The sequence below is a fragment of the Colletes latitarsis genome, chromosome 4, assembly GCF_051014445.1.
Source record: "Colletes latitarsis isolate SP2378_abdomen chromosome 4, iyColLati1, whole genome shotgun sequence".
NCBI classification, from domain to species: Eukaryota; Metazoa; Arthropoda; class Insecta; order Hymenoptera; family Colletidae; genus Colletes; species Colletes latitarsis.
The window spans coordinates 29061960-29086691 of NC_135137.1; the positions used below are offsets into that span (position 1 = coordinate 29061960).

The window sequence follows — 24732 nt, forward strand, 5'->3', positions numbered from 1 at the left end:
CTATCGAATAAAAACTCATTACATCGAGAACGTAACAGGATAATATAATTAAATTTTTACTAATCACGTCGTTTGTTAATGCGACTTTAAATATTTTTTAAATATGAAAAGCATCTTTCAAGCACATGGACGCAATATTCCCAAACACAAATGGCTCAAACGACCAGAAATTTCGCACTGTCACGAAGTATATGTCCTTGCATTTCATTATATTATGTATCATTGCCACTGTAACGTGGACGCATTTTTTAAGCTTTCAGATTAACCATACAGGCGATATGCTTTCTCTATTCAGTTTGGCATATATGGGTCAGCGGCTAGTAGACGATATAGAAATTGCTTTCACCTACCTTGTATGGACCCAAATCCTTCACGCTGCAGGCTAATTTTACGTTACGTCCTGCTGACACTGTAATATTCCCTATTTTATCAACAAATTCTGGATCGGGAACGGTGGTCACTGAAACAGAGAATATAATGACTATTAATATAAACCCTCTTCACAGATACACGTTCGTCTCTCCAAAGACGAATTATTTAATCAGTATTGCAAGATGTGTTATATAATTGATAAATTTAATTATAAATACAGGGTGTTCGGCCACCCCTGGGAAAAATTTTAATGGGGGATACTAGAGGCCAAAATAAGACGAAAATCAAGAATACTAATATGTTGATGAAGGCTTCGTTAAACAGTTATTAACGTTTAAAATTCCGACCGTACTGAATTTTTTTCTCGAAAATGCGCAAGATTTCGGAAGTACGTCTATTCACCGAAAATGATTCTAATTGACCCCCGCAACCAAAAATAATTTTTTCAGAATAAATTAAAAATTTTTTTTTCATCGAAAAATTTTGGCACCTACCCCCTGTCGATTTTTCTTAAAAATTCCCTTTTCATTTTTAGTAATTTTGTTTGACACCCTACAGAAAAGTTGTCTAATACTTTTTTGTAGGTACCCATGAGCTCTACTTCAGAAAAAAGTTTCATTGAGATATATTCACAATTGTAGAAGTTATGGCTGATTGAAAATTGGACCATTTTTATGGGGTTTTTCTCATTTTGCGGGGTCAAGGATCAACTTTTCGAATATTTTTGCAATTCCTACATATTCTCCATCAAAATACGCGTAATTTGCTTTTTTAAACATTAAAATCGTCCAATCCGTTCAGAAGTTATGATGTTTTAAAGATACGCATGAAATTTCAGTGAAACATATCAACGCTATGGTCAGACATGAAATTTTCGGTAATGAATTTTTTCACCGAAACTGAGTAGGATTTCGGGGGTATGTCTATTGACCAAAAATGCTTGTAATTGACCCCTGCAACTAAAAATAATTTTTCCAAGACGATTCGAAAGTCTTTTTTTTCACCCAAAATTTTCAACACATACTCGAATTTTTTTCTCGAAAGTGGGTAGGATTTCAGAAGTATGTGTGTTCACTAAAAATGATTGCAATTGACCCCCGCAACCGAAAATAATTTTTTCAGAACGATTTGAAATTTTTGTTTTTCGTCGAAAAATTTAGGCACCTACCCCCTGTCGATTTTTCTTAAAAATTCCATTTTCATTTTTAGTAATTTTGTTTGACGCTGTACGGAAATTTTGCCTAATACTTTTTTGTATGTATCCATGAGCTCTACTTCAGGAAAAAGTTTCATTGAAATATATTCACTATTGTAGAAGTTATGGTCGTTTGAAAATTGGACCATTTTTATGGGGTTTTTCTCCTTTTACGAGGTCAAGGAACAACTTTTCGAATATTTTTGCGATTTGTACATATTCTCCAGCAAAATGCGCGTAGTTTGCTTTTTTAAACATTAAAATCGTCCAATCCGTTCAGAAGTTATGACGTTTTAAAAATTCGCATGAAAATTTGGGCAGACATTTCTGGCCAGAAATTGTATTTTCGGTAAAGAATTTTTTTCTTGAAACTGAGTAAGATTTCGGGGTTATGTCTGTTGACCAAAAATGCTTGCAATGGCCCCCTGCAACTAAAAATATTTTTTCCAAGACGATTTGAAATTTTTGAATTTAATTGTTAATGACCTTTTAACGAAGCCCCCATCAACAAATTGGTATTCTTGATTTTCGTCTTATTTTGGCCTCTAGAATCCTCTATTAAAATTTCTCCCAGAGGTGGCCGAACACCCTGTATATATTCGTAATTGCAGCAGTTACTTGTATGCTACAATATTTAAAATCACTTTAAATCAAATGATCTTCATTAAATAACGAGGAGTTCTCTTTCGAGATTATAAAACGAATTATTGAAAATTGACCATTAAATTATGTAGTAAGTTAGTAATTCATTTTGAACTTGAAATTGATACAGTACGTATATAATACTATAACCATTAAAGCTATCTTTAAATATCTCGAAAATTTTTATTTTCAATGCATTCGACATTGAACTGTTTGCTCCTTATATGTTAAATTTAGCTCAAATCTGAGTTTCCAATCAGGCTAACGAAGTAATTTAAAATCAACGGCAACAAATTCGAAATAACACAGTGTACTTGTGTACCAAACAAATTAATTTTTGAGAGGGTTATAAGCAACCTCTCGATCGTCGAGAATAGAAATTGAATTAGTGGGCGCAGAAAATTGAGCTCAACGTTGATAACTTTTAAATAAACTTTTAGATAAGCACTGTTATCCCTCGATCAATAGGAAAGAAACTTCCAATAGTCGATGCAGAAACACGAATCCAATATTACAATATTTATAATAATTCAATGGTACTTGTGTATTAAGAAATAAATTTTGAGAGTGAAATATCACACTGTTCATGAATCTAAATTTAAAATAATTGAATATTCTTGCCAATAACCAAATTTTGAGTAATTTATAAACACATTAATAAACATGAATCTAACGAGTAATAATAAAAAATAATTCAATAATATCATGTGCAAAAAATCAAATTCTCAGAGAACGAATCCGAACCCAATGGTCAACAAATTTAAAATAATCGAACGTTCATGCCAATAGTTAAATTTTTAGAGGATTAATTGCTTTTTGGCGAGAAAGAAAATTGCATTAGTCGGTGCTAAAAAAACACCGAGTGTACGGATACGCAAAGACAAAGTCTATTCGAGAACTCTGTCGCCCGCTGTCGATTCCCAAAAGAACACACCAGCCGGTTTGACAAACCGAACGCGACGATCGTCAACGACGTAGCTTCTCTCTTTCTCAAATCACGACATCTCGGGTGCATCCGGGACGAGTGTGACTGGTTGTATTTCCTACGGCGGTTTGATCGGAGAGAAGAAATCGATCGATCGAGAAACAACGTCTACGTGGACGCGCGGATGCGCTTTGAGTTATAGGGGCTTACCTAGTCGGCCTGACAGCCTAGTTATTGAATACAAAATGCAATTTTTCAAGTCTACTGTCGGTACATCTCGTCGCAGCCCGCCCTGAGGAGTAACAGACCGTTCCCCTTGTGGGAGCTGATCGAATCCACAGGAGGATTTCGAGATGCCCGTCCCATCCGACCGGAACGGCTGATCCGTCCTGAAATTCGCGATCGCGTTTTCTACCGGCGAATACCATTATTTCATGAACCAAGGCATCGATATACAGAGTATCCGGTCGTACAAGAGCAAATGTGATGATTCTACGCTAAAAAGTGAATCGAAGTATCCACTCGAAACTCTATTTTGGCAGAAAAACAACTTTGAAAATTTGTTCGCGCCCTTTGTATCGTAGCACTTTGGTACTTTGAACTTTGGAGAAAAATAATGCAAAGCAATGTGGTCTGTATTAGATAGTTGTGGCAAACAATTATTATAGCTCTTGAGCGATTAAAAAAGCAAACTATAACATTGGAAAATATTCGTTGAAAGTTACTAAAAGGAGCACACTTATACAGGGTAGTCAGCCACCTCTGGGAAAAATTTTAATGGGAGATTCTAGGAGCCAAAATAAGACGAAGATCAAGAATACCAATTTGTTGATTGAGGCTTTGTTAAAAAGTTATTAACGTTTATAGTTCAGCCTGTAGAACGGCAATCTGCGAACAGCTGCGCACGCATGATAGTGGTTCTCACTCAGAAAACTGTGAGACTGTCGATACGTCACTAAATAGAGTTTCTCATGCTGAGTGAGAACCACTATCGCATGCACGCAGATTGCCGTTCTACAAGCGGAACTTTAAACGTTAATAACTTTTTAACAAAGCCTCAATCAACAAATTGGTATTCTTGATTTTCGTCTTATTTTGGCCCCTAGAATCTCCCATTAAAATTTTTCCCAGAGTTGGCCGAACAACCTGTATGCATATGCAATAAAATGCATTTACAAAGTTATCAAATTAAATAACTTTATTCCTTTTCAGCTTTTAACATATTCTATTGAAATCCTCAGTAAACATCAATTTTCAGACTACTATTCTAAAATGCCACCCCTTCGAGCAGGATTTTAATTTTGAGAAACAGAAAACAGTTCGCAAGAATTTTTTAACGATAGTCGTGTTACAAAAGGAAACATTTTCAGGCAACGAGAAGCAATCATTGGATCTCTGTAACTTCGAGGTATTATCACGAGTTACCCATTTTCCTCGCATTTTCTCTCTAAAAGAGAAATGGGGATTTTCCTGTAAAAGTAGACGAACCTTTTAATATTGTCATCAAATTTTAAAAAATGCATTGTTTTGCATAAAACCAATGTTAAAACAATGTTCGTGTTTTTCAAAAAGTTATTCTAAAAACGATAGTTAAATTTCAAAGCAATTTATTTAACGAGAAATATATATAAAATAAAATTCTTTATGACTAAAAAAGTTTCTACCTAATTTTCAGTTAAAAGTAAAAACTGTTCATAAAATCTCGAGATCATATTTCTTGTAAATCTTCCGTATTTTTATTTATTATTTCATTACGATCTTTCCCAAATAAAATTTAATTTCACATTTTAGAAAAATTTAAAATATTCTAAACTTTAAAAATTCTCAAGAATTTAAAAAAGTATCGAAGACATTTGCAATTGTTTTGCAAAACATTTTGAGACTTTTTGCACTTCTTTTCTAGATTCAAGATATCTTCAGACGGTTTAGATCCTATTTGAATAGAAATCTGTAAAACCGCACCGTGAAAGAGAGTAGCTGTCGTGTCGGGTTGGACCATTGGAAGTGTTTGTCGTAGCAACGGACGAACAGCGGAAGAAACGACACCCTAAAACTCGAGACCCAACGACTGTCCATTTTTATTGTTAGAAAAAGAAACACGTAAACCATCTTAAACAATTCATTCGTTTTTTTGGTAAGATCATTAATTAATCCTGCGCCAGGGGTCACTCGAGACCCACGTATTGACTGTTTCGTTTAAACAATTTAGACCGGGGGCACACGAGCATTGAAGCGACGTGCGTTTCTATGTTCTTCCTTGTCTTGCAGTTGAAAACAACGAAGACAGACAAGATCGGCATTCCTATGTCTTTTCAATTGTAAGACAAGGAAGAATATAGAAGCGCACGCCGTTTCGACGCTCGTGGTGCCCCCGGCCTTAATGTTAACATACTAAATGAATCACTTAGGGAATATTCATGCTGAAGGATCACGAAACTCTAAACATTTTTACTACATTTTAAACTTATGATATGGTTCGTAAAAAATTCCAAATGGAGAAACTATATCTTTATGAAAACAAAGGTAGAACTGTTCCTCACAAAATTATGAAATTAACTATGTTTTGTGAATATAGTTAAACATATATAAAATACGTCGTAATATGACATGAATTAATCTCTATATTAGTAGTTGCTTGTACAGTACAGTAATTTTTGAGTTTCATTCACATGTCACCGGGCACTTGGCGAACGAAAAATAAACGCAAGTTAACACTGTGAAGCGACATAAATTATAAAATGAAACTAACGCTTAGTTATTCACTTTGTTACAAACGAAACAGAACTCATATTGTAATGTGTTTTACCGAAAGTTCAGCCTCGTTTGAAAACAATCCTTCAAATTAACTAGAATCCTATTAACAATTGATTTTAGTATTTTTATTATTAATATCATTCCTACCTTTCTGTAATATTGTCCACGAGTATTTGTTAGTCGTTTTACGAAACTGCGCACTTAGCTCGTGGCTTCTGGACACATAACCTCTTAACGTAGCCGGACGAAATCACGTTGAATCGAATAGAAGAAATCGAAATCTCACAGAAAATACACATCACATACACGTATTATATCATTGTTGCACAATACACGCAAAGTGACTTATTAAGTATTAATATTGAAATAAAGAAAACTATCTAAACATTTCTCACAGCACATTCTTCGTTTGAGTGGACTTTCGAGACTAATGCGTATGTCGCGCATACCTCAGGCCCAGTTACTCACTCTTACCCTTGGTGGCGCGCGTGTCTTTTACTCAAAATAAGGCGGCAATTATGAGCACAAATTTCACAGACCGATCTTTAAAATTTGCTTTCTCGACAAATTTTACTCATTGCATATTTATTCTAATTTCATGTGATCGTTCTAAAATTTATAGTAAAGTTAAAATGACTAAATGTAAGGAAACGAGATAATAAAATCGCTTCGAAAAATTGAAACTGTACCTTAGTTTGCATTTTCCAAAACGTACGAGGAAAATGTCCGGTGAATTATGGACGATAGTGTATTTTCCAAGACATTCTTCTATCAAATATCCAGCTTACGGACTGTCGTCGATAGTATTGATTCGATATAATTCCCATCGCCGTTTAACACCGCTATCAATTACGTCGAGAGATCGAAAAGTCCTTAAACGAATACGTAAGATTCTGACTCCTCGGAAGTACCTCCAACAAATACTCAACGAACCACGAGGCCGATTTGCGAGGTACACTTACCGATCCCATGGCTTCCAATGCCTCTCAAAGTGCGCCTCTCAAACGTTATTACGGATTACACGCGGGATATCGGCTCAAGGGATGGAACAGGGAATACGGATCGCGGGGGCTAGAGGGAAAACAGAGCAGCAAAAACGAGAAAGATCGTTACCTCTGAAGAGACCCCGCACTCCAAAGAGTTTCTTCCCGTAGAGAGAGTACTACTTTAGAGTTCGAATGCGATTCTGCTAACGACCCATACCATTGCACCTGCATCCGTGCACCTTCCCTCGCTCACCTGTAGTTCCAATCCAACCCTGTCGAAACCCTCTTACCCTATGCAGACACGCAAAGACGCGTTCGAGAGACGTTCTACGCAACCAGTGCACCAACTTCTCCGGCAAACTTTGCATCCTTTTTCCGTACCTCGAACGTCGAACCTTAAGTTAATCGTACCACTGCTCGGGATATACGGTACGTATCATTCATTGGTTTGAACAAGAATTTTAATAAGCTAAATTATGTAACGTAATATGTAATGCAATATGGTTCGTTTCTTGGTAAGAACTGCAGAAGCAATACAGAAATATTTCGCACGTACGGATAGTGATTCACTAGGAATGAAACGAAGCTCATTTTCTTATGAGAATTCTTTCAATATATTTTTCCAAATATTGTTTATTACACTGTGTTACTTCTATGTATGAAGTAATTCTTTTTTAAATATTAACGAGCAAGTAACACCTAATTACAAAATCAATACCAACACAGAATCTTTCAGTTCTCGAGAATTTCAAGAATTTTAACAATAATGCACATCTTTATTTAATATTTTACTTCATTGGTATAGTAAAAATATAGTTAGAAATAACGTATCAAACTTATTTAACAAATATTTACAACGCGCAATTTTTATAAGCTTCTTCTGGACACGAAAAAGTAAACGGCGAAACAAATATGCGCACGGGAGAAAGCTTTATTTCTATAAAGATCGAGGAATGGTAGAAACTTTCGAGCAGCGTTGTACAGCTCGAAACAAGAAATCTCATAATTAAGTGTCCCTGACGCGGCATTAACTATTTTTCCATGCAGCTCACCGCAGCTTAACGAAGAATTATTAATTATAACACCGGGGAAAGTTTCGCAACACCCCGATACTTTAATGCTACTTTATGCCGGCACATTCGCGAAGCGCACCGGCACTTGTTCGCAACAGCGTCCATAAAAATAAATACACAATGGCGTCACCCTTTGCGAAGGGAGCACGCACATTCCGGGGCTCTCGCGTACCCTGGATTTATACGGGCGTATATACAGGCAAATAGATGGAACGGAAAGAAAATAGAGAAACACGGAGGGAAAAGGTGACTTTTAAAGGTGACTCCAAGTGACTCCTGCTTGCCAAGCGAACAGGACGTATGCTACTAGGAAATTCTCTTTGGGCCACTGCCATCGACTTTGCTATCTGCGAGCCCGAAAGGCTTTGGTAGTCGTGCAGCTACACATATGCTGCCGTTGTGTGAGACCGCATTTCGAACTCACCACCACCCTGTCCGCCCCTATCTACGCCAACCTATCTCTTGCGGCGTGGCTCAACCCAACCCCCTCGCTGCCAAATCCTGATTTTCGCAGTTCATAAAGACTACGAACTTTAGCGGGGAATCAAAGATTCGTGCGAGAGCTTAGTGCCTGAAACACCTGCCTCGAGCACTCATTAAGGATACAGGTATTCCCAGATTATCGTGCCGCATTCATAAATTTCTAGTTTGTTGCCTCCGCGCGCAACGCGAAACACAGTTCTCAAATTTATACGGCCGAAGATTGACGCCGAGCTTCCGTAATTTGATCACTGACGTTTCCGTAGCGTTCCATTTTGGTTGTCGTTGTTAGCCGATGATTAGAGTTCGCGCGTCGAAATTGCGAACTTTCTCTAAACACTTTCACCGAACGTAATCAGAAGTCGCGAACCACGGTATCATATCCTTTTGCTAAATATTTTTAAATTATATTTAAAATAAGGGGTTCGGCCACCCCTGGGAAAAATTTTAATGGGGGATTCTAAAGGCCAAAATAAGACGAAAATCAAGAATACCAATTTGTTGATGAAGGCTTTGTTAAACAGTTATTAACGTTTCAAGTTCCGACCGTACAGAATTTTTTTCTCGAAAATGCGCAAGATTTCGGGGGTACATCTATTGACCAAAAATGATTGTATTTGACCCCAGAATCTAGAAATAATTTTTTCAGAACGATTTGAAATTTTTGTTTTTCGTCGAAAAATTTAGGCACCTACCCCTGTCGATTTTTCTTAAAAATTCGTTTTTGATTTTTAATAATTTTGTTTGACGCCCTAGAGAAAAGTTGTCTAATACTTTTCTGTAGGTACCCATGAGCTCTACTTCAGAAAAAAGTTTCATTGAAATATATTCACAATTGTAGGAGTTATGGCTGTTTGAAAATTGGACCATTTTTATGGGGTTTTTCTCATTTTGCAGTGTCAAGGACCAACTTTTCGAATATTTTTGCAATTCTTACATATTCTCCATCAAAATACGCGTAATTTGCTTTTTTAAACATTAAAATCGTCCAATCCGTTCAGAAGTTATGACGTTTTAAAGATTCGCATGAAAATTCGGGCAGACATTTCTGGCCAGAAATTATATTTTCGGTAAGGAATTTTTTTCTCGAAACTGAGCAGGATTTCGGGAGTATGTCTGTTGACCAAAAATGACTGTAATAGACCCCTGCAACTAAAAATAATTTTTTCAAGACGATTCGAAAGTCTTTTTTTTCACTCAAAACTTTCAGCACTTACTCGAATTTTTTTCTCGAAAGTGGGTAGGATTTCTGAAGTATGTGTATTCACTAAAAATGATTGCAATTGACCCCCGCAATCGAAAATAATTTTTCCAGAACGATTTGAAATTTTTGAATTGAATTGTTAATAACTTTTTAATGAAGCCTCCATCAACAAATTGGTATTCTTGATTTTCGTCTCTAGAATCCTCTATTAGAATTTGTCCCAGGGGTGGCCGAACACCCTGTATACACACATCCCCATAGGAATTTCAACTTTTAAGATTTTTTTTTCAACGAATAATATACTTTTAGCAGTTCTTAAACTTTTGCCCACCACAGAGCCCTTTGAATAATTACTGTCTCAGATCTGAATCATATGATATTAATAAATAATATTATATGCGTTTAAAAATAATTCCTCCGTATGGAAAGTGACATATAGTACATTTCAAAGACCACTATCAGGTTCACTATCGGGCCACGGGCCGTAGGTTAAGAAACCCTGCTTTTATGATGTATGTGTATCATGAAAAATTGTTTTCCAGAGTATTTTTCAAAGCCCAGAACAATAAAGACTCAGAACTAAGAATAAAAGACCTGCTTAACGCGATTAAAAGAAATTATTCACAGAAAATCAACAGGTAAATTGAGCTTGCTTACCTTATTGGTTATAACTTGGAATACGATGAAAATACTGAAGGAGCAGAATAAGAACAGATACCCAAGAACGTTTACACTTTACAGCTACAAGAGAATGACTGGCGAATTTCAGGTATTCTTATCGAGAGGAAAAGAGTGCCAAACAATTAGGTGGGGATAGCCTGTGGCGTTCTACGGTTTCGTTCCAACATCCTTTGTCCTTCAGCAGGATTATGCTAATGTCTGTTTTGACAGTGTTTACGTTCAAGCGTCTTACAAATAGAATTTAGCTTCTGTTTAAATCATCGCGAACAGATAATTTATATACAGTGATCAAAGAAAATACTCTGACACTAGAATATTCATAGATTTGTTTCTTTATATCTTAATTGCTCATGCAGAAAATCAATTTATTTCTTTTCCGTGTGATAAATCATTTGTCAGAGTTATAAAATAAATAAATTTGTTTTTCAAATAACAATAACTAACAAGATCATTATTGCGTTGCAAACGTACAAATCCTCTCTTTTTGAAAAATATTTTCTAGAACGTGAAAGCGTTTGAGGCACATTTTAAAAGCGAAAAGTCATGCTACAAAATATTAAATTGATTTATATTGTTATCCAGAACGTTCAAATCACTGCTTTTTTAAATGTGTTTGAACGTCAATAATGACGTGCCTTTTCAGCTATTGTTGATTGGAATATACTGTTTTTAAAATTGTTAGAAAAAATTTATATATTTTATAATTCTAATAAATGACTTACCACATGGGAAAAGAATAGATTGATTTGTTCTAATATTCTATGTTCTAATATAGTTTCTAATTAAGAAAAATGCAAAAATTTTGTATTTGTTGACTAGCAAGATTATATTGTCGATGAAATAAAAATTCTGCAGTATAATTGACGTAAGTAATACTGTTTTCCAGTTTCGCAAGGAATACTGACTCGTTTTACTCACCAAACTCGTTCTACATATTGTAATGAGCACCACTGTCTAAACCAACAAAGTTCATTCTATGATTCACCACTGCGCGTTTGTACCCTTCGTCATGTAAACAATTATAGGACAATTAGAACTTCCAACAACCAGACACAACTGTTGTGTCGGCTAGCAATTAAATAGGTTTGGGTTTGATTTGGGTCAAATTTGATTTACGTTTGGTTTAAGTTTACATATGTAGTATAGATATATTAACTTGGTAAAACACAAACCAACCCAAATCAAACCGAAACCTTACATCGTGTCGATCGCATTAAATATCCCAAATTTAAACACAACATGATTACATCAAATCTAACCCAAACTTTTAAAATGCAATATGTAGCACTGGAAAATATTTTTGTGTATATTTTTGTATATATCTCATTAAAATATATTTCAAGGTTATTGAAATGTGTAGAAACATTTAGGTGCCTTTCTAAAATAAATTTTATAGGAAACTGTGCAACTTTTCTTTGAAGTCTTTTTAATATTCGATATTATTTTCGATGACTTTGATCCACCTTTCATTCAATTATCGAGTCAAAGACGAAGGTTTTGATGTGACGAAGTCGTCGATGCATTCTTTCACCTTTTTCCAGTGTTTGAAAGCGCGTATTTGCCAAATGATGTTGGGGCGATCTGAATAGATGATTGTTAGACGAAGTCAGGTCAATAGAGTAAGCTACACGAGGGAGGATTTCCCAGTTCAAGGAACAAATGATATCTTTTGTTCCTCTTACAACGTGTGGTCGAGCGTTGTAATGGTCTTTTTTTCAAGTTCATCACTGGCATTACGAAATTATGTCTTTAGTTGTAACAAATTATCATGTATTTCATTACTGATGAAATGTGATATTTTAAAGTAACAAATGTGGGAAAAATATTTACGCTTGAACTAGAATTATAAATGAAGTAACGCAAAGACATCGAATTAATTTCTGGAGCTAATATTTAAAACACGATACGAACGTTTTAACCTTCCACCAGGTCCTCTTCAGGGTTTAAATCAAACATATAGTTATCTTTGTTATTATACATTTACAAAATTAAAATCTCAGGACAAACCAATCGGTAAATCGAAATATATAATTATCTAATAAGGAGAGACTCCTTAATTAAATCTTTCAATTCACGTTTTTAACGATTTATGACAATTGAATTTCAGTTTCATTGACAGAATTGAATATTTTCGTTGAGATTTCCATGAAGTATGATTAACGTGTACTAATTAAAATTAGTTTACCAAATGGGTAGTTTTATCCATTTAAATGATACGACAAAAATGTTAAATCAATTCCATGTGTATCAATAAAATATTTAGTTTATTTTCTGAAGAGAATTTAGCTTTTACCTTATCAACCAAAGATCACCTCCTTTATTAACAAATAGAAAAAACTATGAAACCAATTAAAAGTAGCATTCCTTTGTTGCAACAATTTTGTCCCGCTGAATTGCTAAAATATCTCACTGTGCTTCATCCGCAAAGGGATTTCTCGTTCCGACACATTCTGTGCAAATGTTTCCAAAACAATTTCGTCCACGAACGGGACAACCATCCGATCGATCAAACAACCTCTCTAATCGAAGATCAAGCGAGATACAGAGTTTTCCAATAAGAGCGATAGAACTTTCAATTACCATAGCCGCCATATTTGTTATTCACTAGTTCAAATCACGAGATATATGTATTCAGCAGTGCTTTACAAATCATTATAGAGAAATACACAGTCCTTCAACGCGCCGAAATTATGAAAATTCATTTTAAAAACTTTTGTTCAATTTGTACAATGCTTCATGCACTTTGTTCAATTTATGGCATACAGAATTGATCAACAGAACTCACAAATCGTCGTTCTGTGGAAAAATTTGAATTCATTAGTGTAATTGTGTATCAACAGGTCGGTTCTTCCTGTATACTAATTTTTTACATACATAAACTAACAAGGATACGACGAAAATAGTAAACCAATTTCATGTGTATTAATTATATGATTAGTTTATTTTTTTAAAGAAAATCTAGCTTTTATCCTATGAATCAATAGAAATATCCTTCGCTCTGTTTTCTTATGTTTTAAATATACATAAACTATCCGGGATATGACAAAAATATTAAACTAATTCCACATGTGTCAACTATATGTTTAGTTTATTTTTTTTAGAGAATCTGGGTTTTATTCTATCAACCAAAGATTACATCCTTCATTACTAAATAAAAAAATCTATAAGATGTAGTATTGCTTCGTTGCTAAAATATCCATGCTATCTCGAATATTTATCAGAATTCAAAGGTCACTATTATTAGGAAAGAAGAGCGAATACAGAGTGTTACCATCGCGTATCATCAACAATTGTCGTTGCAAGTGTAATGCGAGCAAGAATCTTCTAGGTCTCGTTATGGAGCCTCGGGCCCCGAAGTATTAATTACGCAGGAAAGTAGACCGTCTAGAGCCGCGTTCGACGCGTGATAATTAGTATGCTGCCCGAGTATCGACTGTCGTTCGGATTAACGAGCGCCAGAAAAGCGGTCAAAGCGACCGAGAGAAGGGTGCTCGAGGAACGCTGGGCCTCCTCGCGAGGCTCCGGATCCGCCGGAAATCGCTAAGAGCTCCGAACAACCGGAACGTGACGCGCGACGACGCAGCGATATCCTCTACCGCGTGTCGCTAATTGGAAGGGCCTTGAGGAAACGAAAACGAACGGCGACGATGGAAAAGCTGAAACGAGGAAACTACGCGGCCGGCACACAAAAGCGTGCTCCTGGCGAACGCCTACGTGTGCAACTGTGCAACTCTCGGCCCATCGACTCTAGCGCGACACGCTCAGGTGATTAAAGACCGAGAGATCCCTTCATTACGGCTCGAGTGGCCCACGCGAATTTTAATTAATATCTGTCACGGCTAGGCGATCGCGTGTTTCGCGTGTCGGCCCGTGAAATCGTTCCCGAGCCCGCTCGTGGTACGATTGCCCCCCGCTGATGTATTAATTATGCAACGATTCTTGAAAGTCTCCGTATTCGATCGAATTTGATGATTAGACGTGCTCGAGGACTTTCGAAATTCGTAGAGCGTTTTGAAAGCAAGAGTTGTTATTGTTGAAGAGCGGTGGCCCAATTTTGCCGCGAAAACGACCGAATTATCAATGAAATATCCTGACGAAGCGAATTGGGTGAACACGTGAAAATGGAGGCATCCAGCGAGAAGATGATTTTTGTTCGTATCAACTTTCAGATTCGAGCCGTTTTTAGTATTCGTATAACGCTATACAGGGTATCCGGCCAACCCTCAGAAAAATTTTAACGGGAGAATCTAGAGGCCAAAATAAGACAAAAATGAAGAATAGCAATTTGTTGATTGAGGCTTCGTTAAAGAGTTATTAAAAAATTAAATTAAAAAATTTCAAATCGTTCTACAAAAATTATTTTTGGTTGCAGGGGTGAATTACAATCATTTTTAGTCAATACACATACCCTCGAAATCCTACGCACTTTCGAGAAAAAAATTCTTTACCGAAACTACAATGTCTGACCCTGATATTCCGAATCCCCTGAAATTTCAAAAAGTTTCGAATCATTCTGGAAAAATTATTTTCGGTTGCGGGGGTCAATTACAATCATTTTTGGTGAATATACATACTCTCGAAATCCTATCTACTTTTGAAAAAAAAATTCAGTAAGTGGACAAATTTTTCGTCGAAATTAAAAAATTTCAAATCATTGTAAAAAAATTATTTTCGTTTGTGGGGGTCAATTACAATCATTTTTGTTGAACACACATACCCCCCAAATCCTTCGCACTTTCGAGAAAAAAATTCTTTACCGAAAATATACCGTATGGCCGAAAATGTTTCTATAACTTTTTAACGAAGCCTCAATCACCAAATTAGTATCCTTGATTTTTGTCTTATTTTGGCCTCTAGAATCTGTATTCGATGTAGTTGTTTTTAAGAATTTTGATCTAAAGCAAACCCATGATGGAAGACAATTTTTATTTTAGAGAAGAAAGAAAAATGCTACTCTGACTAGGAATACTTATTAATACTATTTATGAATCTGGAAATCTAACTTCTTTAAATTCACATGGCTGAACTATCGAAATTAATATGGCCAGAAATAATATATACTTGTACCTGTAAATTCGGCATATTTGTTAAGAAAAGAATAAGACGGAATCTATAATTTTATGCAAGTTCTTGTATTGTAGATAAATATATAATATGTAATAAAATTAATATACCTACTCGTATTTCTTTGAAATACCTTTTCCTATTCACTGGTAACAATTTTTGTTTTTTGTATCGTGGAAAATGGAAATGTAATAATGCATTCTGCCTAGAGACGTACACGAAGCAAATGCCGGACTTCATACAGCAAACAGCACTAAAGAGGCCATTTTAAATTTTGAGTCCTCTCTCGAGCGGCGTATTCACCAGATTTTAGCCCTTTTGTCCACCGTACGTTCCGATCGCTCGAACATAGTCTGTCCGATACACAATTCACTTCCATTGATAGTATTCGGAAATACGTCGATGACTTCATTGCTTCGAAATCGCCAGGTGTTTACCGCCAAAGAATTCGTACGCTGCCACATAAATGGAGTAATCGAACGACGGTGAATATTTCAAGAAGTTACACGTAGCAAACTTAATGAAACTTGACAAGTAACAAGTAAACTACTTCAGTCTTAGAACCTCGTTAAAATATTCGATTTATTATTTATTATGGTGATTTTAATCAATTTTGTGGCACGGAATTATTGCTAAATAAATAACATTATCTTAGACGTCTTACGAAAATAGAACTGGAAAATATTTAGCAACGTTGTGTGTTTAAATATAAATATAATTGTATAATTAAAAAGCTATAAATTAATATAGATAGATATATGATATAGATGTAAATTCGAAAAAGTCGAAAAAGGCTTACGAAGAGAAAAGACTGTTAAGTGCACAAGTTTTTCGATGGCAAAAGGCGTTCTTAAACGAACAAAGAGATGTTAATTATATGTAGACTACTTGAAAACTTCCTAGAATACGAAAGGATAAAAAATGTTGAAAAAGTAAAACTTGTACTCCTGTTTGATCAAGGATTAAGATACGAGTTACCAATTTAGGGTTGAAAGAATCTAAATTATTAATTTCCAATTTCAATGTCCAAATAATGTTATTGCAACAATTCGACTGCTTATCGGTTTACGTAACATTGTTCACCAATTTGGTGGATTAACAGCACAAGTACTTTTTATTATAAAACTGAAAATAACTTTGAAACATTACCACAATCTCGTAAATAATTTTCAAGTTTCTATGTTTTACAGTGTTGTTATTACGTACGACACTGTAATTATTCCACTATGTGCGGTAGAATTTTCTTAATGTTAATTTACCTTCGTTCGCTAAATTTAAAGTTCATTCAGGAAGAAGCAGAGAAACGAGGAGGAAGAAGTTTTTTGCGTCGGCGTTACTGCAAGAAATCGCTGACTTACCACATCTGGTTCTACTCAGCCAGGATTTATCACTCATGGAAGGAATAGTGTGTCTCCTTAGAAATTATAGCACCTACGGGAAAGATTAACTTTTCGAATTAGCAGTTATTTACACAAATTTTGTCGTTCATAATTTCACGTGCTATTTCTACAAGAAATTATAAATTAAATTTATCGTAGAACATTATATTTATAGCAGTCACTTAATTTTCATCAAATTTATATTTTATCGAAATTTTAAAATATTTTATCTGTAAAGTAGCTAACTCATTAACGTGACTAATAAACAGTGGATTATTTAATACGTTAAGTAATATATTTACTTTTCATGTTACGAAACAATACATTGGGATCAATAGAGAATATCAAGTACTTCATATTTTTTTCAGGAGATATTTTTCACGATACCAAACACAAAACAGTTATTTAACATTATTGGTTTAGTATTGCACCAAGAAAATCACAAGTTTTTATACAAATTGATCTCGTAAGAAACATAAATACACTGAATTCTTGGGTTACGTGGATTCATAGATACGTATGCATTCACGTATAAAATAAAGATTTCTTATCTTCAATCTGTCTTCCTATAAAGAAGTATATATGTATTTGTTTAACTTTGATCAACTTTTATAACGAAGATTGTATGCAAAATGCATGTGGAATAATAAATCGCTGGGGAAAAGAAAGGTATTATACTGTTCCATTGTTAGAGATTTCTTTTCTATAGGTATGGAGATCACTGATCTCGTATGTATTCTAAGAAAAAAGAAAATTGAGTCTTGGCAAAAATTACTAGTCATATTGGAATCTTTTTTATCAGCTTCCAAATTTAAAAAACAAGAATTATTCGATACTGTCCATATTAATTCAATTCATCAGTTTCTGTGTATTTTTAAAAAACGAAACTTTGTTTTTAAACAATTGGAAACTAAAGTACCCACAATTTGTCGAAGAACATATTTGTTACAGTCTATTTAGATTTATTTTTTGCAACATTTAACCTTGAAAATTAATTTTTTTAACTCCTCAGTGAAAAATCGAAACTAAAGTAAAACTCTCAGATTGACCTGTCAACGGTCTGATCTATTTTTCACAAACTTATGATACAAAGGACGAAGAATGAACTATTATATTCTGTATTTAGGACATTCCTCAGCCTCTTCGCCTCACAAAGGAGACGAACAATCGCGAACAATCGTCGTCCTATCTGAACAGGTGATTATAAACGCGTCGTCGCTATCCAAAGAGCTCCGTTGCATCATGGTGAACTGCTCGCGAGCGTAGACGGTATTTAGCAAGTATGAAAAGCTGCGCTCGCGTCGAGAATGCGCCAAGCAGTGACTCGCGCGAGAGGACTCCGACGAAAGTCTCTGTTCCGTGCGATGGAGCGCGGCGCTTTGAACAGAGAGACACGTAAAGTAGCAACAGGAGCAACAGTTTATGTCAATTTTCCGCTTCGAATAGCAAGCCTCGCGACAAGGCGGACCCGGCTACGTCGCGCCAAGGTTCACCGTATCCTCGTGAAAATATCGCCGTTACGGAAGCAATAAGCAATCGAGTGTGCGAAATATTTCCCGTACGAACATGCCGCTTGTGACGGGGAACCTTGTTACTTCAGAAATCGGATTTTGATCTTCCCGCAAACAGCGCGTGTCGCTGATAAACGCGAAGAATCAAGGGAATACGAAAGATCTTTGTCGATGTATGAACTTCTGAAGAATACGTGTGTTTCAGATTGAAATTCTGTAACGTAAACTCGCGAAAGCCTTTTGTCCATTTCTTTGGAAACCTTCAGAATCTACAGCGTTGTTTATGTAATTTTAATTACATCGTGGATTGCAAACGTGACACGGTTAAAAAAAATGATTTATGAGTTACGATCAAAAGATATAGGCATCGTAACTCATCGTACAAATTTCACGAATCGAAATGAAAAATTAGTTCGTCATTTTTTAGTGTTCGACCGTCAAAAGAAGACCACTTTAATGAGAAGAAAATATTATAGGAACCCTTTTTCTCATAATGGACAGCATTGAATTATACGTGATACTTTATTTTTGGAAAAAAGATTCGTTGAAGACATTCAAAAGCTGCCAAGATTTCCAATACAGTGACAATCTGCAGCGTGCTTATACAGGGTGTTCAGCCACCCCTGGGAAAAACTTTAATGGGGGATTCTAGAGGCCAAAATAAGACGAAAATCAAGAATACCAATTTGTTGATGTTGAAGAAAATTTTTCGGCAAAATTAAAAAGCTTCAAATCGTCCTGCAAAAATTATTTTCGGTTGCGGGGGGCAATTTTAATCATTTTTGGTGAATACACATACTTCCAAAATCCTATCCACTTTCGAGAAAAAAATCCGAGTAAGTGCTGAAAGTTTTGAGTGAAAAAAAAGACTTTCGAATCGTCTTGGAAAAATTATTTTTAGTTGCAAGGGACAATTGCAAGCATTTTTGGTCAATAGACATACCCCCGAAATCCTACTCAGTTTCGAGAAAAAAATTCATTACCGAAAATTTCATGTCTAACCATAGCGCTGATATATGTCACTGAAAATTCATGCGTATCTTTAAAACATCATAACTTATGAACGGATTGGACGATTTTAATGTTTAAAAAAGCAAACTACGCGTATTTTGATGGAGAATATGTAGAAATCGCAAACATATTCGAAAAGTTGGTCCTTGATCCCGCAAAATGAGAAAAACCCCATAAAAATGGTCCAATATTCAAACAGCTATAACTCCTACAATAGTGAATATATTTCAATGAAACTTTTCTCTGAAGTAGAGCTCATGGGCACCTACAAAAAAGTATTAGACAACTTCTCTATAGGGCATCAAACAAAATTACTAAAAATGAAAAACGAACTTTTAAGAAAAATCGACAGGGGGTAGGTGCCTAAATTTTTCGACGAAAAAAAAAAATTTAAAATCGTTCTGGAAAAATTATTTTCGGTTGCGGGGGTCAATTACAATCATTTTTGTTGAATAAACCTACCCCCGAAATCCTGCCCATTTTCTAGAAAAAAATTCGAGAAGGTGTGAAATTTGTCGACAAAATTAAAAAATTTCAAATCGTTCTGGAAAAATTATTTTCGGTTGCGAGGATCAATCACAATAATTTTTGGTGAATAGACATATCCTCGAAATCTTGCGCAATTTCGAGAAAAAAATTCAGTACGCTCAGAACTTTAAACGTTAATATCTGTTTAACGAAGTCTTCATCAACAATTTGGTATTCTTGATTTTCGTCTTATTTTGGCCTCTAGAATCTCCTATTAAAATTTTTCCTAGATTTGGCCGAACACCCTGTATGTATATACGTATATACGCAAAGGGTTAAAACTTCTTCAAGAACACTAGCACGTACGTGTACGTGTAGTTTGCAAGTTATATTCAAAATTTTAACATCTTGAAGTGTCTTTGATGCCCAAAATAGTTTATCGTCACTATATTCGCATCATATATTTGAACTAATTTGGGGGGTCAAAACTTCCTTCATGAACGCTAGCACGTACGTGTATTTGTGGTCCGATGATAATATAGGATGTAGTGTATTCAAGTCAATAAATCATACAGCGAAATTGATAAAACTGTTTCCATATTAATATACACGCACGAGATTCCCTGCGACCGCGTGGCGAGCTTCACTTGGGGGTTCCCTTACGGTCGACCAGCACTCTCACGTAAAGCGCCATCGTGCAGCCACATACGCGCCACAGAATTTTCCAAATTATTTTCAAAATTTTAACATCTTGAAGTGGCTTTGATGCCCAAAATAGGTTATCGTCACTATAGGGCATTAATAACATTAAATTGTTAAATTTAAACATATTCAAAACCAGAATTTAATATCGAGAAAATTCTGCAACAACGTTGCCCAGTTTTTACTTAGAAGTTACATCGCTTTCATAAAATTACAGATTTACATATTTAGTAGAACTTTTTAAAAATCTATTTCTCTCGTAAAATCCGTCATCGTCGTTCCAAATTTCCCTGCGCGTGCTTAGTAAACATCGCCATCGAGCTGAACAACCCAGACTATAAAAAAAAACCACTTTAATGAGAATAAAATATTACGAGAAGCATTCTTCTCATATCAAATTTTGTATCGATCATAACATTTTCTATTCAACTTTGTGAGTGATGAAAAATCACGATTTTCGAAAATAGGTCACAATTCATAAAAGTCTAGGAAGAATTAATTTACCACTGTTCAATTTCACTATATTTTGCTACACAGGGTGAGTGAATAATCATAATACAATCGTCAGAAGATAAAAAAAAAATTTCGTATTCGATTTTTTCATCAGAAATTTTGTTCTCGAGAAAATCGAATTTAAAGTTTATTCGTTAATCCGTTATTAGATCGTAACGGCATTATGATGTTTTAAACCTGTTAAACGTGACCAATTTGTTCGTTCAGCAAGCCAGAAAAGTCCTTTAACGATCAGCAGCTCGTGCGCGAAGATTACCGGAGATATGCAAAGAAAAGTGGCGATAACGCGAATCCTCACGCTGGAAAAGCTTGCGTGGGGGCGTAATCGATGCGCAAAATTCCGGGAAACGCTGAGAACGTGGCGCAGCGGTCGAATTGTTTTCACATTCCCGGATTTTCATTAAACCGAGATCGCTATCGTTCGCTCGATCCAAGGGCGACTTAAAACGCGGCAGGATAGCTTTTCGCAGCGAACGTTCATCAGAAATGCATGGGGTTCCCATGGTCGATTTCGCGACCGAAAAAACGATCGTTTCGCTCTTTTCTTCCCCCCTCCTCCCAACCCCCAAGCGCGGACTACGCGGCTGCTGTAAAGTCCGAACGAAATCCGAGATAAGGCGCACACGCATACTGGGACTTGCAGATAGGAAAGTTTACCGTAGAAACTCGCGCATGTTCACATTTGCATATACAGGGTGTCCTGAGGTTTTAAAACCATGGTCGGTCTGGCTTGAAAATGCGAATACCCTTTTTCTCCCCTTTGTCCTGTTTTGCTGAGATTCTCGAACCGTCGAATCGAACTTTCCCCGGTTCTCATCGACGCGGATTTTTGTTTTAGCATTGAACGAGATGATAAATTTCATTTTGTAGGTGGAAGTGATAGAACGTTTGATTATTTTTAACGAGGAAAACGGTGACCGAATGATCGAGTTTGAGGAACGCTCTGCTTTAAAAGATAATGTGAATTCGATGGGGATGCTTACATGTCTGATACTGTATACGAGATTTACATCGTTCATAATCAAAGTACTTTAGTTGGGACCGTAAAAGAAACCGTGTGATTTTTCAGTGTTTAAATAATTATCGAAATATTATATTGACAAAATTAAATAGTATACGTTTATTTTTATTAAAAAGTATTTGAAATTAAATCGTACGTTAAGGGGTTAATGTGATAAACTTTGGGCAGTGGTGAAGCTCTAACATTAATATAAATGAACGTTGGTAGGAAAGTAATGTCGATTTTGCAGGTTTAACACGTTCACTGCCAGATCGAAAATATAATATTCTGTAGGACTAAAATTTTGGTTGGGCCACTGTAAACTACAAAACCTAAAATATCTTTCAATACTCATTTTTGAAACCTTAATAAAATTCACGAATCCAATCCACTACTTGAGAATTAATTTTTCTAGTTCCATATAAATCCTGTCACCCATATATAGGTGACGTGGCAGTCAAAGTGTTAAATGCTATTTTCGAGAAAAGTAATTGATTCTAATTGAAAACTCTTGGAAACCTTTTTTTGTCAGGCTATCACAAGAGACTGTATATGTAAAATGTAAGAAAATTAATTTTATAGAATTACGTTCCCTAAAACTGTTATATAAAACTGTATTACAGGAGAAGAAGAATCAATCCCAGGACAAAAATAATACTTAGTCGAAAACCTTGTGAAGTCTGACGCAGTACGACAGCGAATCCTTGCCAGGACTAATCTTTCTTTCTTCCTGCAATACATCTAGCAGATAATCTTTCTCATAAAAGAGGGTTAAAGTTAAACAAAACAATACATTCTCCTTCACAAAAAGAAAATAAGTCTAAAATTCAGTGTCCTCTTCTTTCTAATTTGCTTTTTATTCGTTCAATGTGTCGCTTAAATCAGGTTTGCAGGAAGTTATACAAAAGAAATTCACCACGGTCACCAAAATTAAATCGAGATTATAAGTTTCTAATTTCTAACTTACAAGTGCTTGAGATGAAAATCTAAAAGAGTGAACGAACATGTGTATTGAAACGTCGATGTTTTTTTGATGGTTTTCGTAATTTTTGAACCGAACGCTGTTCGTTTCATTTTTGTTTTCGACTGTCAGTTTTACATAGAGCTATGCACACAAACCTGTAAGGCTCGTGGGCACATCACACGGGCGGATTACATTTTACACGGACATCGATATCGTTTTTATCCAAACGCCGCCGTCTGCCTACCTTCACATCCACTTTATCTTGATTCGACTGTGTATTTTCTATCGATGTGTCTCGCCCAACGGCTTTTTTCCCTATCCCTCGGAAAACTACGCTCAGGGAATGCACTACGAGCGTGCGAATGCGCACGTGCGCGGGAAAGATTTTCGAGAGCCGGATTTTTCAATGCCAACAACAGCTCGAATGGTACGACGAATACGAGAATGAATTCCTTCTTATTTTCAGTACCGAGCACAGGCTTTCCTTTTATTACAATGAATCTGGGATATACATGTTGTTATAACGAAGATAATTCAATCAATTTTTGCTCTATTTCGAAAGATTAGATATTCTTCGTAGCCATGACAATATTAAAAATGCCACTTATTATCTGTTGTATTATACAGGGTGTTACGTTTAATGAATGGTGGAATATCTCATGTAATTTCTGTTGATCTAACTCGTAATGATATGTAGAGATCGTTGAATTTGTTGAGACAAATTCTATCATATTATGAACAAAGAAATACAATGATTATAATGAAAACTTATCTAAGAATGTATATTTTGAATGTGCATCTTAAGGTAAACTTTGAAACAATTTTTGTTGCTCCTTTTGATTCTTTTACATTGTACGATAACAAACATTTACTATTAACAATATTAATAATTTTCTCCATGTGTCGATTGAAAGAAGCTGACCGTATTCGCAACAAATAAAATCTAGTAAAATTACAAAATACAAAAACACAAATAAAGATAAAAAGGAAAATTTAGATTAAAAAACTATGTAAAGAAAATGATATAGAAAGAAAAAAATTAAATGTTCATGAACAAATAAAAAAAGTCTTATCTCTAAAACATTAATTTTGTGTATAGTTTGTCTAAGAAATAATGTATGTATTTTCCATTCTATACAAGTTCTTTATTTGCATTATCGTTCATTTATAATTATTTCTTTAATTTCGTTCCAGAATTTTTTAGTTTGTAAATACTTTATAAATTTATTCCGAAGTGAGCTAGTTTCCTTCGGTCTCTTCAGTTGATTGTTCTCAATAAGAAATAGAAATATATTAGAAATCAGTATAATATTGCTTTTCAGATTGGAATCGTATTCCGGAAGTTGAGTGTTATTATTTATTTTAGATTCGCTCCATTTTGTATTTGTCGGAGACGAAAGTAATTAAGAGTGAAATCGAGTGAGAAACAAAATCAGTGGAAATAATTTTAGGAAATGTTACAGATGTTGACAAGCTGATGGACAGCGTTGAATTGTACATGACATTATATTTTTGTAAAAATGATTCTTTCAAGATATTCAAGAGCTGTCAAGATTTCCAATACAGTGACTATCTGCAGCGTTCGAAATACATAATTTAAATTTCATATCGTATATTTGTACATGCAGTTTTCAAGTTATTTCCAAAATTCTAACATCGTGAAGTGTCTTTGATGTCCAAAATAGTTTATCGTCACTATAGGGCATTAATAACATTAAATTGTTAAATCTAAACAAACTCAAAGTCTGGATTTAATATCGAGAAAATTCTACAACGTTGCCCAGTTTTTGCTCAGACGTTACATCGCT

General features: G+C 35.2%; 1 protein-coding gene across 1 annotated transcript in view; it reads right to left on the bottom strand.

Annotated features, from left to right (window-relative positions):
• LOC143341173 (lachesin) overlaps nucleotides 1-24732 on the bottom strand; it is a 622893-nt gene that overhangs the window by 446888 nt on the left and 151273 nt on the right. Inside the window, exon 2 of the mRNA XM_076763894.1 lies at nucleotides 351-460. Coding sequence (XP_076620009.1) covers nucleotides 351-460 — 110 coding nt within the window. The remainder of the gene's footprint in view (nucleotides 1-350; nucleotides 461-24732) is intronic.